Raw genomic sequence first — 15,845 nt, forward strand, 5'->3', positions numbered from 1 at the left:
CACAGTTTCACTTTCACTGTGAATCATCAGTTATTTGTAGGTGTGGTTTAAAACACTGAGGATCTGTATAAAGGGTGATAGCAACACTATGTCAGAAAAAAAGTACTGAACTGAAAGATTCAGACAGTTTTAGTCACCGATTCACTTGAAGGAATGAAGGAAGTAACCTGTCTTGGTTGTCTTAATCGTAACATCTGTGGCTAAGTGAACTGCATCCTGAGCATTGATTTGATTATTTCTACGGTTGTATTGCACTCTATGTTTTGTGTGTCATTAAACCTCAATATACATGTTGTACCACCAATGAGAGAGCAGCAATGGTGTACAAGTTAGGAATCAGAGAATAGTATCGCCATCATCAAGATGATCTTCCTTCTGCTGCTGTTAGTCAAGTAACCAGAGAACCCCTGTGAAACAGGGGGAAATAACTATAAGAGTTGTTTGTTCATGTTTCCTCATTCTTGCATTTTTACTAGAGTAAGGAAGTAACTCCACGATTCCCTGCTCAGCCTAGGCGGAGACAGAAGCAATCAAACTCCGATCACTCTTTCTAAGAACACAGAATCAAAGACAAAAGCTTAACATAAATGAAATAACCATATCTCTCTTTGTTAAATCTCCTTCTTAGCAACACTATGTCAGAAAAAAAGTACTGAACTGAAAGATTCAGACAGTTTTAGTTTCACTTTCACCTATTTGTGGGTTAACGGCTGTAGCAACTCTGTGTCTGCACGTCATCTGAAGAATTACCTGAGAAACTGGAATGTGGGGAATTTTTTAAAATCTGTTTACTTCTCTACGTCAGTTAGTGTTTGAGTCATTCCATCTCTCCAAAAACAGAGAAGAGGAAAAGGTAAAATAAAAGTCCAAACATAGCATGCAGCCAAGAAGTTGAACATGCTTTTATGAATCTAATCATTTATTCTTCAACTGACGTTTCATGCTGCTCTCTGTTCATTCATTCAGCTGACAATGTTTAGCTATTATGTGTCAGTTTTTTAATAAATCCCTGGCTTAAATCCCTACACTGTCTATATTATCCATCCATCCATCCATCCATCTTCTACCGCTTATCCGGGGCCGGGTCGCGGGGGCAGCAGTCTAAGCAGGGACACCCAAACTTCCCTCTCACCAGACACTTCTTCCAGCTCCTCTGGGGGAATCCCGAGGCGTTCCCAGGCCAGCCGAGAGACATAGTCTCTCCACCGCGTCCTGGGTCTTCCCCGGGGCCTCCTCCCAGTGGGACATGCCCGGAACACCTCCCCAGGGAGGCGTCCAGGAGGCATCCGAACCAGATGCCCGAGCCACCTCAGCTGGCTCCTCTCGATGTGGAGGAGCAGCGGCTCTACTCCGAGCTCCTCTCGGGTGACTGAGCTTCTCACCCTATCTCTAAGGGAGCGCCCAGCCACCCTTCGAAGGAAACTCATTTCGGCCGCCTGTATTCGCGATCTCATTCTTTCGGTCACTACCCAAAGCTCATGACCATAGGTGAGGGTAGGAACGTAGATTGACCGGTAAATCGAGAGCTTCGCCTTCCGGCTCAGCTCCTTCTTCACCACAACAGACCGGTACAGCGACCGCATTACTGCGGAAGCTGCACCGATCCGTCTGTCAATCTCCCGCTCCATTTTCCCCTCACTCGTGAACGAGACCCCGAGATACACAAACTCCTCCACTTGGGGCAGGAACTCTCCTCCGACCCAGAGAGGACAGACTACCTTTTTCCGGTCGAGAACCATGGCCTCAGACTTGGAGGTGCTGATTCTCATCCCAGCCGCTTCACACTCGGCTGCAAACCGTCCCAGTGCACACTGGAGGTCCCGGCTCGATGAAGCCAACAGGACAACATCATCTGCAAAAAGCAGAGATGAAATCCTATGGTTCCCGAACCAGATCCCCTCCGGTCCCTCGCTGCGCCTAGAAATTCTGTCCATGAAAATTATGAACAGAACCGGTGACAAAGGGCAGCCCTGCCGGAGTCCAACATGCACTGGGAACAGGTCTGACTTACTGCCGGCAATACGAACCAAACTCCTGCTCCGGCCATACAGGGACCTAACGGCCCTCAGCAGAGGGCCACGGACCCCATACTCCCAGAGCACCTCCCACAAGATGCCACGAGGGACACGGTCGAATGCCTTCTCCAAGTCCACAAAACACATGTGGACTGGTTGGGCGAACTCCCATGAACCCTCCAGCACCCTGCGGAGGGTATAGAGCTGGTCCAGTGTTCCGCGGCCAGGACGAAAACCACATTGCTCCTCCTTAATCCGAGGTTCGACTATAGGCCTAATTCTCCTCTCCAGTACCCTGGCGTAGACCTTCCCAGGGAGGCTGAGGAGTGTGATCCCCCTGTAGTTGGAGCACACCCTCTGGTCCCCCTTTTTAAAAAGAGGGACCACCACCCCGGTCTGCCAGTCCAGCGGCACTGCCCCCGATTGCCACGCGATGTTGCAGAGGCGTGTCAACCAAGACAGCCCCACAACATCCAGAGACTTAAGGTACCCAGGGCGAATCTCATCCACCCCCGGTGCCTTGCCGCCGGGGAGCTTTTTGACTACCTCGGCAACTTCAGCACAGGTGATGAACGAGTCCACCACTGAGTCATCAGCCTCCGCTTCCATAATGGAAGGCGTGTTGGTGGGATTGAGGAGGCCCTCAAAGTACTCTTTCCACCGTCCAACCACCCCCTCAGTCGAGGTCAACAGCTCCCCACCTCCACTGAATACAGTGTTGGCAGAGTACTGCTTCCCCCTCCTGAGGCGCCGGACGGTTTGCCAGAATCTCTTTGAGGCTGACCGATAGTCCTCCTCCATGGCCTCCCCGAACTCCTCCCAGGCCCGAGTTTTTGCCTCTACAACTGCCCTTGCTGCAGCACGCTTGGCCTGCCGATACCCATCAGCTGCTTCAGGAGTCCCACAAGCCAACCAGGCCCGATAGGACTCCTTCTTCAGCTTGACGGCATCCCTGACCTCCGGTGTCCACCACCGGGTCCGGGGATTGCCGCCACGACAGGCACCAGAGGCCTTGCGGCCGCAGCTTCGGACAGCTGCATCGACAATGGAGGTGGAAAACATAGTCCACTCCGACTCAATGTCTCCAGCCTCCCTCGGAATCTGGGTGAAGCTCTCCCGGAGGTGGGAGTTGAAGATCTCCCTAGCGGAGGGTTCGGCCAAACGCTCCCAGCAGACCCGCACAGTACGTTTGGGCCTGCCGGGCCCGTCCAGCCTCTTCCCCCGCCAACGGATCCAACTCACCACCAGGTAGTGATCAGTTGACAGCTCAGCCCCTCTCTTCACCCGAGTGTCCAAAACACAAGGTCGAAGGTCGGCTGACACGATTACAAAATCGATCATCGACCTCCGGCCTAGGGTGTCCTGGTGCCAGGTGCACCGATGGACAACCTTGTGCTCGAACATGGTGTTCGTTATGGACAAACCATGCCCAGCACAGAAGTCCAATAACAAAACACACACTGTCTATATTAAATAAAATATAAGATTGTCCCAGATAATAAATGGGACAGGAGACAGAAGGTTGCTGCTGCTGAATGGCTACCTCTTTTACCTCATTGTGATATTTAGCTGTTGTGTGGGGGGCTGCTGTTTTTTATAGCACACCTAAGACAGTAGGTGACAGCGACGTCATGAACAACATGAAGAAATTTATCTAAGAGAAAATTTTCAAAAATGAGAGAACACCCAGATTGGCAGATTCACCCTTGGCACCCTGTGCTCTTCATGAATGAGAGCAGGTTCACACTGAGCACATGTGAAGGATGTGTTATTTTAGTGTTCCCTTTATTTTTTGAGCAGTGTAATGCTATAGATGTTAAAACAGTACTGAAAGATCCAGACACAGTTTCACTTTCACTGTGAATCATCAGTTATTTGTAGGTGTGGTTTAAAACACTGAGGATCTGTATAAAGGGTGATAGCAACACTATGTCAGAAAAAAAGTACTGAACTGAAAGATTCAGACAGTTTTAGTCACCGATTCACTTGAAGGAATGAAGGAAGTAACCTGTCTTGGTTGTCTTACTCGTAACATCTGTGGCTAAGTGAACTGCATCCTGAGCATTGATTTGATTATTTCTACGGTTGTATTGCACTCTATGTTTTGTGTGTCATTAAACCTCAATATACATGTTGTACCACCAATGAGAGAGCAGCAATGGTGTACAAGTTAGGAATCAGAGAATAGTATCGCCATCATCAAGATGATCTTCCTTCTGCTGCTGTTAGTCAAGTAACCAGAGAACCCCTGTGAAACAGGGGGAAATAACTATAAGAGTTGTTTGTTCATGTTTCCTCATTCTTGCATTTTTACTAGAGTAAGGAAGTAACTCCACGATTCCCTGCTCAGCCTAGGCGGAGACAGAAGCAATCAAACTCCGATCACTCTTTCTAAGAACACAGAATCAAAGACAAAAGCTTAACATAAATGAAATAACCATATCTCTCTTTGTTAAATCTCCTTCTTAGCAACACTATGTCAGAAAAAAAGTACTGAACTGAAAGATTCAGACAGTTTTAGTTTCACTTTCACCTATTTGTGGGTTAACGGCTGTAGCAACTCTGTGTCTGCACGTCATCTGAAGAATTACCTGAGAAACTGGAATGTGGGGAATTTTTTAAAATCTGTTTACTTCTCTACGTCAGTTAGTGTTTGAGTCATTCCATCTCTCCAAAAACAGAGAAGAGGAAAAGGTAAAATAAAAGTCCAAACATAGCATGCAGCCAAGAAGTTGAACATGCTTTTATGAATCTAATCATTTATTCTTCAACTGACGTTTCATGCTGCTCTCTGTTCATTCATTCAGCTGACAATGTTTAGCTATTATGTGTCAGTTTTTTAATAAATCCCTGGCTTAAATCCCTACACTGTCTACATTAAATAAAATATAAGATTGTCCCAGATAATAAATGGGACAGGAGACAGAAGGTTGCTGCTGCTGAATGGCTACCTCTTTTACCTCATTGTGATATTTAGCTGTTGTGTGGGGGGCTGCTGTTTTTTATAGCACACCTAAGACAGTAGGTGACAGCGACGTCATGAACAACATGAAGAAATTTATCTAAGAGAAAATTTTCAAAAATGAGAGAACACCCAGATTGGCAGATTCACCCTTGGCACCCTGTGCTCTTCATGAATGAGAGCAGGTTCACACTGAGCACATGTGAAGGATGTGTTATTTTAGTGTTCCCTTCATTTTTTGAGCAGTGTAATGCTATAGATGTTAAAACAGTACTGAAAGATCCAGACACAGTTTCACTTTCACTGTGAATCATCAGTTATTTGTAGGTGTGGTTTAAAACACTGAGGATCTGTATAAAGGGTGATAGCAACACTATGTCAGAAAAAAAGTACTGAACTGAAAGATTCAGACAGTTTTAGTCACCGATTCACTTGAAGGAATGAAGGAAGTAACCTGTCTTGGTTGTCTTAATCGTAACATCTGTGGCTAAGTGAACTGCATCCTGAGCATTGATTTGATTATTTCTACGGTTGTATTGCACTCTATGTTTTGTGTGTCATTAAACCTCAATATACATGTTGTACCACCAATGAGAGTGCAGCAATGGTGTACAAGTTAGGAATCAGAGAATAGTATCGCCATCATCAAGATGATCTTCCTTCTGCTGCTGTTAGTCAAGTAACCAGAGAACCCCTGTGAAACAGGGGGAAATAACTATAAGAGTTGTTTGTTCATGTTTCCTCATTCTTGCATTTTTACTAGAGTAAGGAAGTAACTCCACGATTCCCTGCTCAGCCTAGGCGGAGACAGAAGCAATCAAACTCCGATCACTCTTTCTAAGAACACAGAATCAAAGACAAAAGCTTAACATAAATGAAATAACCATATCTCTCTTTGTTAAATCTCCTTCTTAGCAACACTATGTCAGAAAAAAAGTACTGAACTGAAAGATTCAGACAGTTTTAGTTTCACTTTCACCTATTTGTGGGTTAACGGCTGTAGCAACTCTGTGTCTGCACGTCATCTGAAGAATTACCTGAGAAACTGGAATGTGGGGAATTTTTTAAAATTCCTGAGGATCTGTATAAAGGGTGATAGCAGACTGCTTCGGCACTTCATCTGAAGACTCTACACTCTACACTTTAACCTCAACAGGACAATTTCAAGACAAACATGGCCAACTTTGGTAAGTCACATACTTTATTCCTGTTTTAAAATGCAACTACTACCCATACAGAAGACCAGTTTCTGTGAAAGGCCCTTTTATTGCCACCTGTCTGCAAGGCAAGAAGCTTGGACAGGGGACAGGAGGCGAGAGGACAGACAGAGAAGTAAACAAAAACAGTCAAAAATTAAAGCTGCAAGCAGCATTGCGGGCCCTCACGCACCTTGCGATCCGCGGGGCTATCGCTGTCTTCTCTCCTATGCTCTTGTCTCCTATACTCTCCTGTCCTATACTCTCCTCTCCTCTCATTTGCAGAGATGTACAACAAACACATGTTTACAACCAAACTTTCCTGCTACCAGTAGGTGGCGCTATGACTGTATCATCCTATTAGCATATATATCTGTTCAGACTCGGGTCCATAGCAGTACTGTAAGATTTTGTCCACATTGCATAAAGTATATGGGTAGTACTGCATAAAACACAGCGAGTTCCTTTGTAATGGCGAATGGTCAACTTTGAGGCCACTCCCCCACCACACGGTAATACTTTTGAAAGAGTTTTGGAATGAGTCTATTCCCTATGGGGAAGGGGCAGGGTCACAAATAGGCAAAAAATGGCCACAAAAGTCAAAATGGCAGACTTCCTGTTGGGTTTGGAGGGGGGGTCCAAGAGACTTTTTTGTGCATCTTGGGGTGATACACATGTGTGCTAATTTTCATGATCCTGTGTCAAACTGGCCAGCGGGGCTACGCGTTAGGGCAAAAAATACAGGGAGTTCCTTTGTAATGGCAAATGGTCAACTTTGAGGCCACGCCCCCACCACACCATCAGACTTTTGTAAGAGTTTTGGAATGCGTCTATTCCCTATGGTGTCCTGAGTTGACACAGTGAGTTTTAGCTCAATTGGATGAAGTATGCGAGGCGTGAAAAGTTTTGCAGCAGGGTCACAAATCGCCAAAAAGTAACATAAATATCAAAATGGCGGACTTCCTGTTGGGTTTGGAGGGGGGGTCCAAGAGACTTTTTTGTGCATCTTGGGGTGATACACACGTGTGCCAATTTTCATGAGCCTCCCCAAAACAGGCCACAGGGGCACGCAGAAAAACCTATGAAAACACAACATTTTGTGTAGCCAGTAGGTGGCGCTCTGTGAAAGCCTCAATATTGTTGTATAGATGTGTTTAGGGTCAGACTCTGATCATACATGTGACATTTCGTATAGATTGGACAGAAAACGAATAAGTTATAGCGACTTCCTGTTTCCTCTGAAATGGTCAAACTTTGAGGCCACGCCCCGGCCACACCGTCAGACTTTTGTAAGAGTTTTGGAATGCGTCTATTCCCTATGGTGTCCTGAGTGGACACGGTGACTTTCAGCTCAATCCGATGAAGTATGCGAGGCGTGAAAAGTTTTGCAGCAGGGTCACACATCGCCAAAAATGGCCACAAACTTTCAAATGGTGGACTTTCTGTTGGGTTTTGAGGCCACTCCCCCGCCACACGGTAATACTTTTGAAAGAGTTTTGGAATGAGTCTATTCCCTATGGTGTCCTGAGTGGACACAGTGAATTTCAGCTCAATTGCATGAAGTATGTGAGGCGTGAAAAGTTTTGAAGCAGGGTCACAAATAGGCAAAAAATGGCCACAAAAGTCAAAATGGCAGACTTCCTGTTGGGTTTTGTTGGGGGGGTCCAAGAGACTTTTTTGTGCGTCTTGGGGTGATACCATTGACAGTAAAAACTATGGACAGAGCTTCCGTGACGTCACCCGTTTGTTTCTGAAGAGCCGTTTTGAGGCTCGGTGGGAGGTTCCGGGACGTGATGACCGCCGCCATGTTGACAGCGTCACGTCCGCCAAAACTCTCAAATATGGACAAAGAGGGGGAGCATGAGCGGGGTTTAGGGGGGCGGGCGATCGTGGGAGCAGGAAACTCACGCTGTGATACGTCAACTGTCTGTCACTCAAGTGGCAACGCCCATAATTATGCGTAATTTTAAGTCCGAATACAATTGAAACGAGTGGGTTGTAAAAAAATTCACCCCCCCTACAATTGACACTAGAAGAGAACCTATCATCTGAGACCAGAGTGGTTTTTTGTACCAGGCCGTAAACATGTTAATTTCTGCTGTGAAGTCGGCCATTTTAACATGGGAGTCTATGGGAAATTACTCGCTTTTGGAGCCAACCCCCAGCTGTTGCAGCGTGAATTACAAGTTTTGACACTTCCGCATGGGCTTCCACTTTGAGCCCCGAAGGTTGCCGCTTGGGTGATACACATGTGTGCTAATTTTCATGATCCTGTGTCAAACTGGCCAGCGGGGCTACGCGTTAGGGCAAAAAATACAGGGAGTTCCTTTGTAATGGCAAATGGTCAACTTTGAGGCCACGCCCCCACCACACCGTCAGACTTTTGTAAGAGTTTTGGAATGCGTCTATTCCCTATGGTGTCCTGAGTTGACACAGTGATTTTAGCTCAATTGGATGAAGTATGCGAGGCGTGAAAAGTTTTGCAGCAGGGTCACAAATCGCCAAAAAGTAACATAAATATCAAAATGGCGGACTTCCTGTTGGGTTTGGAGGGGGGGTCCAAGAGACTTTTTTGTGCATCTTGGGGTGATACACACGTGTGCCAATTTTCATGAGCCTCCCCAAAACAGGCCACAGGGGCACGCAGAAAAACCTATGAAAACACAACATTTTGTGTAGCCAGTAGGTGGCGCTCTGTGAAAGCCTCAATATTGTTGTATAGATGTGTTTAGGGTCAGACTCTGATCATACATGTGACATTTCGTATAGATTGGACAGAAAACGAATAAGTTATAGCGACTTCCTGTTTCCTCTGAAATGGTCAAACTTTGAGGCCACGCCCCGGCCACGCCCCGGCCACACCGTCAGACTTTTGTAAGAGTTTTGGAATGCGTCTATTCCCTATGGTGTCCTGAGTGGACACGGTGACTTTCAGCTCAATCCGATGAAGTATGCGAGGCGTGAAAAGTTTTGCAGCAGGGTCACACATCGCCAAAAATGGCCACAAACTTTCAAATGGCGGACTTCCTGTTGGGTTTTGAGGCCACTCCCCCGCCACACGGTAATACTTTTGAAAGAGTTTTGGAATGAGTCTATTCCCTATGTTGTCCTGAGTGCACACAGTGAATTTCAGCTCAATTGCATGAAGTATGTGAGGCGTGAAAAGTTTTGAAGCAGGGTCACAAATAGGCAAAAAATGGCCACAAAAGTCAAAATGGCAGACTTCCTGTTGGGTTTTTGTGCGTCTTGAGGTGATACATATGTGTGCCAATTTTCATAATCCTGTGTAAAACTGGCCAGAGGGGCTACGCATTGGGGGCCCTATAGAGTCATTTTCCTATGTGCGTTTCAAACGTCAGCAAATTTCAAAATTTTTCGGGCGAATGAATTTTTCTACCAAGTTTGGTGAGTTTTTGGGCATGTTAAGGCCCCCAAAAATGCGATCTAAGGGGGGGGGGGAATAATAATCCTAAGGGTTTCAATAGGGCTCTTGCACCATTCGGTGCTCGGGCCCTAATAATAATCCTAAGGGTTTCAATAGGGCTCTTGCACCATTCGGTGCTCGCGCCCTAAAAATAATAATCCTAAGGGTTTCAATAGGGCTCTTGCACCATTCGGTGCTCGGGCCCTAATAATAATTCTAAGGGTTTCAATAGGGCTCTTGCACCATTCGGTGCTCGCACCCTAATAATAATCCTAAGGGTTTCAATAGGGCTCTTGCACCATTCGGTGCTCGCGCCCTAAAAATAATAATCCTAAGGGTTTCAATAGGGCTCTTGCACCATTCGGTGCTCGGGCCCTAAATATCAGTATAATCATTAAAGTATATGTTGTTGTTTATTTGTCTTTAATAACAAAAAATCAATCAGGTCACATATAACCCTAAGCCTGCCAGCACATGTAAACCTATTGCATATTATCTGGTATTTAGTCCGTTACTCATTTCTTTATCACTGGGGTATATCTTATCTTGAATCCAGCAGAGGGAGCCATTTAATAGAACTGCAGCACTTTCCTGTAAACATGTAAGCTTGTTCTGTATCCTGAAGCTGTGTTAGATCGTGAAACACGAAAGGAAATGAATTACATTAAAGCAGTAACTGGTATTAGATCAGATTAAGATTAAATCCTTCATTCAACTGCCACCTGTCAGCTGTATTCATTGCAGAGTACCAGATTCTTACTCATTCTCCTCCACAGGATCCCTCATAAGAAATGATGAGGAGCTGAGGATAGTGATGGTGGGGAAGACTGGCATTGGAAAGAGCGCCACAGGAAACACTATCCTGGGAAGACAGTGCTTTGAGTCCAAGTTCAGCGCCAAGTCCATGACTGTGGACTGTTCTAAAGGCAAAGCTGCTGTGGATGGACAAAAGGTGTCTGTCATTGACACCCCTGGTCTGTTTGACACCAGGTTCGGCATGGATAGAACAACTAAAGATGTAACTCAGTGCATCAGTTACAGTGCTCCTGGACCCCACATCTTCCTGGTGGTCATCAGGCTGGGCCGGTTCACTGATGAGGAAAAGCAGACGGTGCAGATGATTCAAAACATCTTTGGAGGGGCTGCAGACAGATACAGCATGGTTCTCTTTACTCATGGTGACCTGCTTGAAGATACCACCATTGAAGAATACCTGAGCGACAGCCCAGAACTGCAGGAACTTGTGAAGAGATGTAACAACCAGTACCATGTGTTCGATAATAAGCTGAAGGACTGCAGGCTTCAGGTCACTGAGCTGCTCAACAAGATCAGACAGATAGTCCAGAAGAACGGAGGAAGCCACTACACCAACGAGATGTTCCAAGAGGCTGAGAGGGCCATCGAAGAGGAGAAACAACGCATCCTGAAAGAAAAGGAAGCACAAATCCGCAGAGAAAGAGAAAACATGGAGAGACAAATACAAGAAAAATATGACAGGGAGATGCAGAAAATCAGTGAGCAACTTCAGGCTGAGAGAGAGAGGGAGAAGAAAGAGAGAGAGGAGGAGAGGAAGAAGATGAAAGAGGAGATGGATGAGGAGAGAAGGAGAGAGAGGAAAGAGAGAGAGGAAGAGAGACAGAGAGAGAGAGAGAAGAGAGAGAGGGAGATGAAAAACACAATGGAAAGAATAAAGGAAGAACATGACAGAGAACTGAGAGAGGAAAGAAACAAGCTTCAATCCAGGCATGAAAATCAGGCAAGAGAGGAAGCTGAAGGGTTTGATCCATTGTTTTCTCTGGTGATGTTAGGCAGAACTATAGTTGGAGGAATTTCACAACTGGGACGGGCTATTGGGAGCTTGTTCAAATAGAACCTGAAGCTTCAAACCAGTTATGAATATCAGGCCAGAAAGGAAGCTGAGATGTCTAATCCAATATGTCTCCTGCTGAATAGCTTTGTACAAGTGGGCAGGACAATCAGCACTTTTTGAAATAGAAAGTGAGGAAGATACAAGTGAGGAACTCTGATCATAATCCATTTTATCATCATCTGAGTAGAGATTTTAACAGTTCTAGAGCTACTTACTGAGCTACAGCATCGCAAAACGTTTAAAATGAAGTCATGTAGGGAAAATGTTTGCATCTCATTCATAATATCTGCTGTTGATTTGAAATGTTCTTCTAATTATACAGTTCATTATGTTCATGGGAATCCTTTGATTATTTGGCTTTGTTCTCTGTTTGATCATCACTTAATTGTGGTAAAGTATATGTCTTCATGTACTGAGAGGAGAAATAAAGACGTATGAAAACTAAACCTTGTGAATTTATTCTCACATCTGAATCAGTCCCGTTTCATTCTCATTGTATGTTATTAAGATTGGCCATGTTCTCCACAAACTGCTACCTACTGATTGAATGTGAAAGACTGGAAATCATTGTGAATGATGCTAAGCTATCAGCGCTTTCAGGGAAGAGCTGAGTCCAAAAATTTCAACCTATCCAACTATAGCCCTGCTTTGTGTGAACAAACTTATGTTGATTGACTTTGAAGTGCCAGCATTTTACATTAAATATATTATATAAAATATAAGATTGTCCCAGATAATAAATGTAATAAATTTTACCTCATTGTGATATTTAGCTGTTGTGTGGGAGGCTGCTGTTTTTTTACAGCACACCTAAGACAGTAGGTGACAGCGACGTTATGAACAACATGAAGAAATTTATCTAAGAGAAATTTTTCAAAAATGAGAGAACACCAAGATTGGCAGATTCACCATTGGCGCTTGTCCTCTGTCCTCTTCATGAATGAGAGCAGTGACACTGAGCACATTATTGAGGAATGATCTTCTGGATCCCTTCGTTCATCTTCCCCGGTTCTTTGATTAAGAAGAAGTTGACAATATGTGGTCTCAAAATTACAATTTATTCTAACAGTAAAGAAGCAAATTCTGAGTCACACAAACAGAGATGTCTGTGGTTGCCCGGCCTCACAGCAGGAGAACAACACGCCCTTCTTTTGCAAACACCTTTTATCTTATCTTGAGGTACCATAAAATCATGTCCTCCCCTAATCCTGCACCAATGGGGTCAGCTCAACTGATATTTAGTTTACCTTATTTGGTAATGGTTAAACCTTAGAGTCAGGAGAAAACGGAAAGGAAATAGCAGGGGGTCCCCTTTTGTCAATCGTAAACCTAAGTTGAAGATAAGTTCATGAGAATGATCACTGTCCCATACGAGTGACTTTATGACGCCCCATAAAAGCTTACACCTCTTCCCCCATGTAAGTTCACTTTAAGTCCTAAAATCTCATAGGCTGTGGGTCAGATCTGGAGGTGACCAGGAAGAGAAACTCATAGGAAGGGTGGGTCGTAAAATGGGGTCATGGGGATGAACACATTCTTTCAATCAAGATCTGGATTTACAACCTTAGCTTGATATCAACCAGAGCTATATCCAAGGAGCAGAAAACAACAGACAAAATAGACAAAAGTCTATGAGAAGAATGAAGTTACACACTTCTCAATACATTCAGTATACCTGTCTTCCTTTGATCTTCTGTAAAACTTACTTAACACATAAGATAAGATAAGATAAGATAAAACTTTATTAATCCCGAAGGAAATTCTTGTGCCAGAGGTATCAAGTCACAATAAATGCAGTTAAGTACAGAGTATAAGTGTCACTATAATCCAAAAAAGAGTACAGTACGCAGTATGAGCACAATATATGATACATGGATACAAATATGGAGATGTAAGGTACTAAGTAAACATAAATATAAACCAGTGGAGGGAATGACAGTGATGCCTGACATGATTATCTAGCGCTTCTCCCTACAGAAAGGGGAGGAGTTATACAGTCTGATGGCCACTGGCAGGAAGGACCTCCTGTGGCGTTCTGTGCTGCTCCTCGGTAGTCTCAGTCTACCGCTGAATGTGCTCCTGTAGGACAGCAGTGTGTCCTGCAGGGGGTGAGACGTGTTGTTACGAATACCGAGGAGTTTCCTCAGTATCCTCCTCTCTGTCACCTCCACCACAGACTCCAGCTCCACTCCCAGCACCGAGCCAGCCTTCCTAATGAGCTTGTTGAGTCTGTTGGTGTCGGCCGTCTTCATCCTGCTGCCCCAGCACACTACAGCGTAGAAGATGACGCTGGAGACCACCGAGTGGTAAAACATCTGCAGCATGGTCTGGCAGACGTTAAAGGACCTGAGTCTCCTCAGTAGATACAGGCGACTCTGTCCCTTCCTGTATGTTGCCTCTGCATTTGTGGACCAGTCCAGTTTGTGGTCAATGTGGACACCCAGGTATTTGTAGCTGTCCACAATGTCCACGTTGGTACCCTTGATGCTGACCGGGTTTGGGAGTGTCTGGTGCTTCCTGAAGTCCACCACCAGCTCTCTTGTCTTTGTGACATTCAGCTGCAGGTGGTTTTGTATGCACCACTCCACAAAGCTGTCCACCACACTCATATACTCCGCCTCCCGACCTCTGCTGGTACAGCCCACAATGGCAGAGTCATCCGAGAACTTCTGCAGGTGGCAGGACTGTGAGCAGTGTCTGAAGTCCGATGTATAGAGTGTGAACAGGAATGGAGACAGTACCGTGCCCTGGGGTGCCCCCGTGCTGCTCACTATCGTGTCCGAGACGGTGTTCCTCAGCCTCACAAATTGTGGTCGACCTGTAAGATAGTTAGTGATCCAGGTGACCAGTGGGGTCTCTACCTGCATGTCCAGGAGCTTCCTATTCAAAAGGGCAGGCTGCACGGTGTTAAACGCACTGGAAAAATCAAAGAACATGATTCTAACAGTGTTACCTGCCTCCTCCAAGTAGGTGTGTGCTCTGTGCAGCAGGTAGATGATGGCGTCCTCCACTCCAATACGGGGCTGGTAAGCAAACTGCAGGGGGTCCAGCGATGGTTCCACAACAGCACGCAGGTGTTTCAGGACCAGCCTCTCCAGAGACTTCATCACATGTGAAGTCAGAGCAACTGGTCTGTAGTCGCTGTGTGTGCTTGGATGTTTGGTCTTGGGCACAGGAACAAGGCATGTTGTCTTCCACAGGGCAGGGACAGTCATCAGGCTCAGACTCAGGGAGAAGATGTGCTGGAAGACCCCACACAGCTGTGTGGCACAGTCCCTGAGTACTCTTGGGCTGAGTCCATCCGGTCCTGCAGCTTTTCCCGGTCGTAGTCGACTGAACTCCCTCCTCACATCTTCTGTGGTGATGGCAACTGTGGACACAGAAGAGCAGAGAGAGAGATCTGATGGGGGAGGGTGGGGGGTTGTTAATGGAGGTGGGGTAAGGGGGGCAGGGTGATGTTATTGATGAGGAGGTGAAACTGGTTAGTATGGTTAGGGGGAGGGGGAGGAGGAGGTACATTGTTGTTATTGACAGGTGTTAATGGTGCATCACAGGGAGGGGGAGGGGGAGGGTGGTCAGGGAGTGGACTATCAAACCTGTTGAAAAACAGGTTCAGCTGGTTGGCCTCCTGCAGATCTCCATCCATCAGCTGGTCGGAGATCCTATTGTGGCCGGTGATGGTTCACATGCCACTCCATACCTCCCTCAAGTTGTTCCGGGCAAGTTGGCTCTCCAGCTTCCTCCTGTAGCTCTCCTTGCCCTCTCCAATCTTCTCCTTCACCTCTGCCTGGGCCCTCCTCATCTCCTCTCTGTCTCCACTCAAGAAGGCTGTCTTCTTTCTGTTGAGTGATGCCTTGATGTCCTTTGTCACCCATGGTTTATTGTTTGGAAAGCAGCGTATTGACCTGGTGGGGATTGGAGTATCTGTACAAAAATTAACATATTCTGTGATACAGTCTGTGAGTGTGTCTACATCCTCACCGTGGGTGTCACAGAACACATCTCAGTCAGTCACCTCAAAACATCCCTGCAGGGTCTCCAGGGCTTCCGGTGTCCACCTCCGTACAGTTTTGGTGGTCACCGGCTGCCGCTGTACTGCTGGTATATACTGGGGTTTGAGGTGGACTAGGCTATGGTCTGATCTGCCCAAGGGAGGGAGAGCTATGGAGCTGTAGGCCTCTTTAACATTAGCATACAGTAAATCTAGAGTTTTGTTTTCTCTTGTTTTACAGTCCACAAACTGCTTGAAAGTGGGCAGAGTTGATTTCAGATTAACATGGTTAAAATCGCCAGAAATCGCTATGAAGGCATTAGGGTGCTGGGTCTGAAGCCTCGCGGTCACAGAGCTGATGACGTCAGTAGCCCGCGACGCCTCAGC

At 45.9% G+C, this 15,845-nt stretch overlaps 1 protein-coding gene across 1 annotated transcript; it reads left to right on the forward strand.

The window, feature by feature from the left end:
• The first annotated feature begins 5,982 nt into the window (after window positions 1-5,982).
• Window positions 5,983-11,765, forward strand: LOC114439537 (GTPase IMAP family member 4-like). Its single transcript, XM_028411559.1, has 2 exons — window positions 5,983-6,164; window positions 10,374-11,765. Exons 1-2 carry the CDS (start codon window positions 6,152-6,154, stop codon window positions 11,465-11,467), a joined length of 1,107 nt encoding a protein of 368 aa, XP_028267360.1. The 5' UTR covers window positions 5,983-6,151; the 3' UTR covers window positions 11,468-11,765.
• The last annotated feature ends 4,080 nt before the right edge of the window (window positions 11,766-15,845 follow it).

The sequence above is a fragment of the Parambassis ranga genome, chromosome 1 (genome assembly GCF_900634625.1).
Source record: "Parambassis ranga chromosome 1, fParRan2.1, whole genome shotgun sequence".
NCBI lineage: Eukaryota > Metazoa > Chordata > Actinopteri > Ambassidae > Parambassis > Parambassis ranga.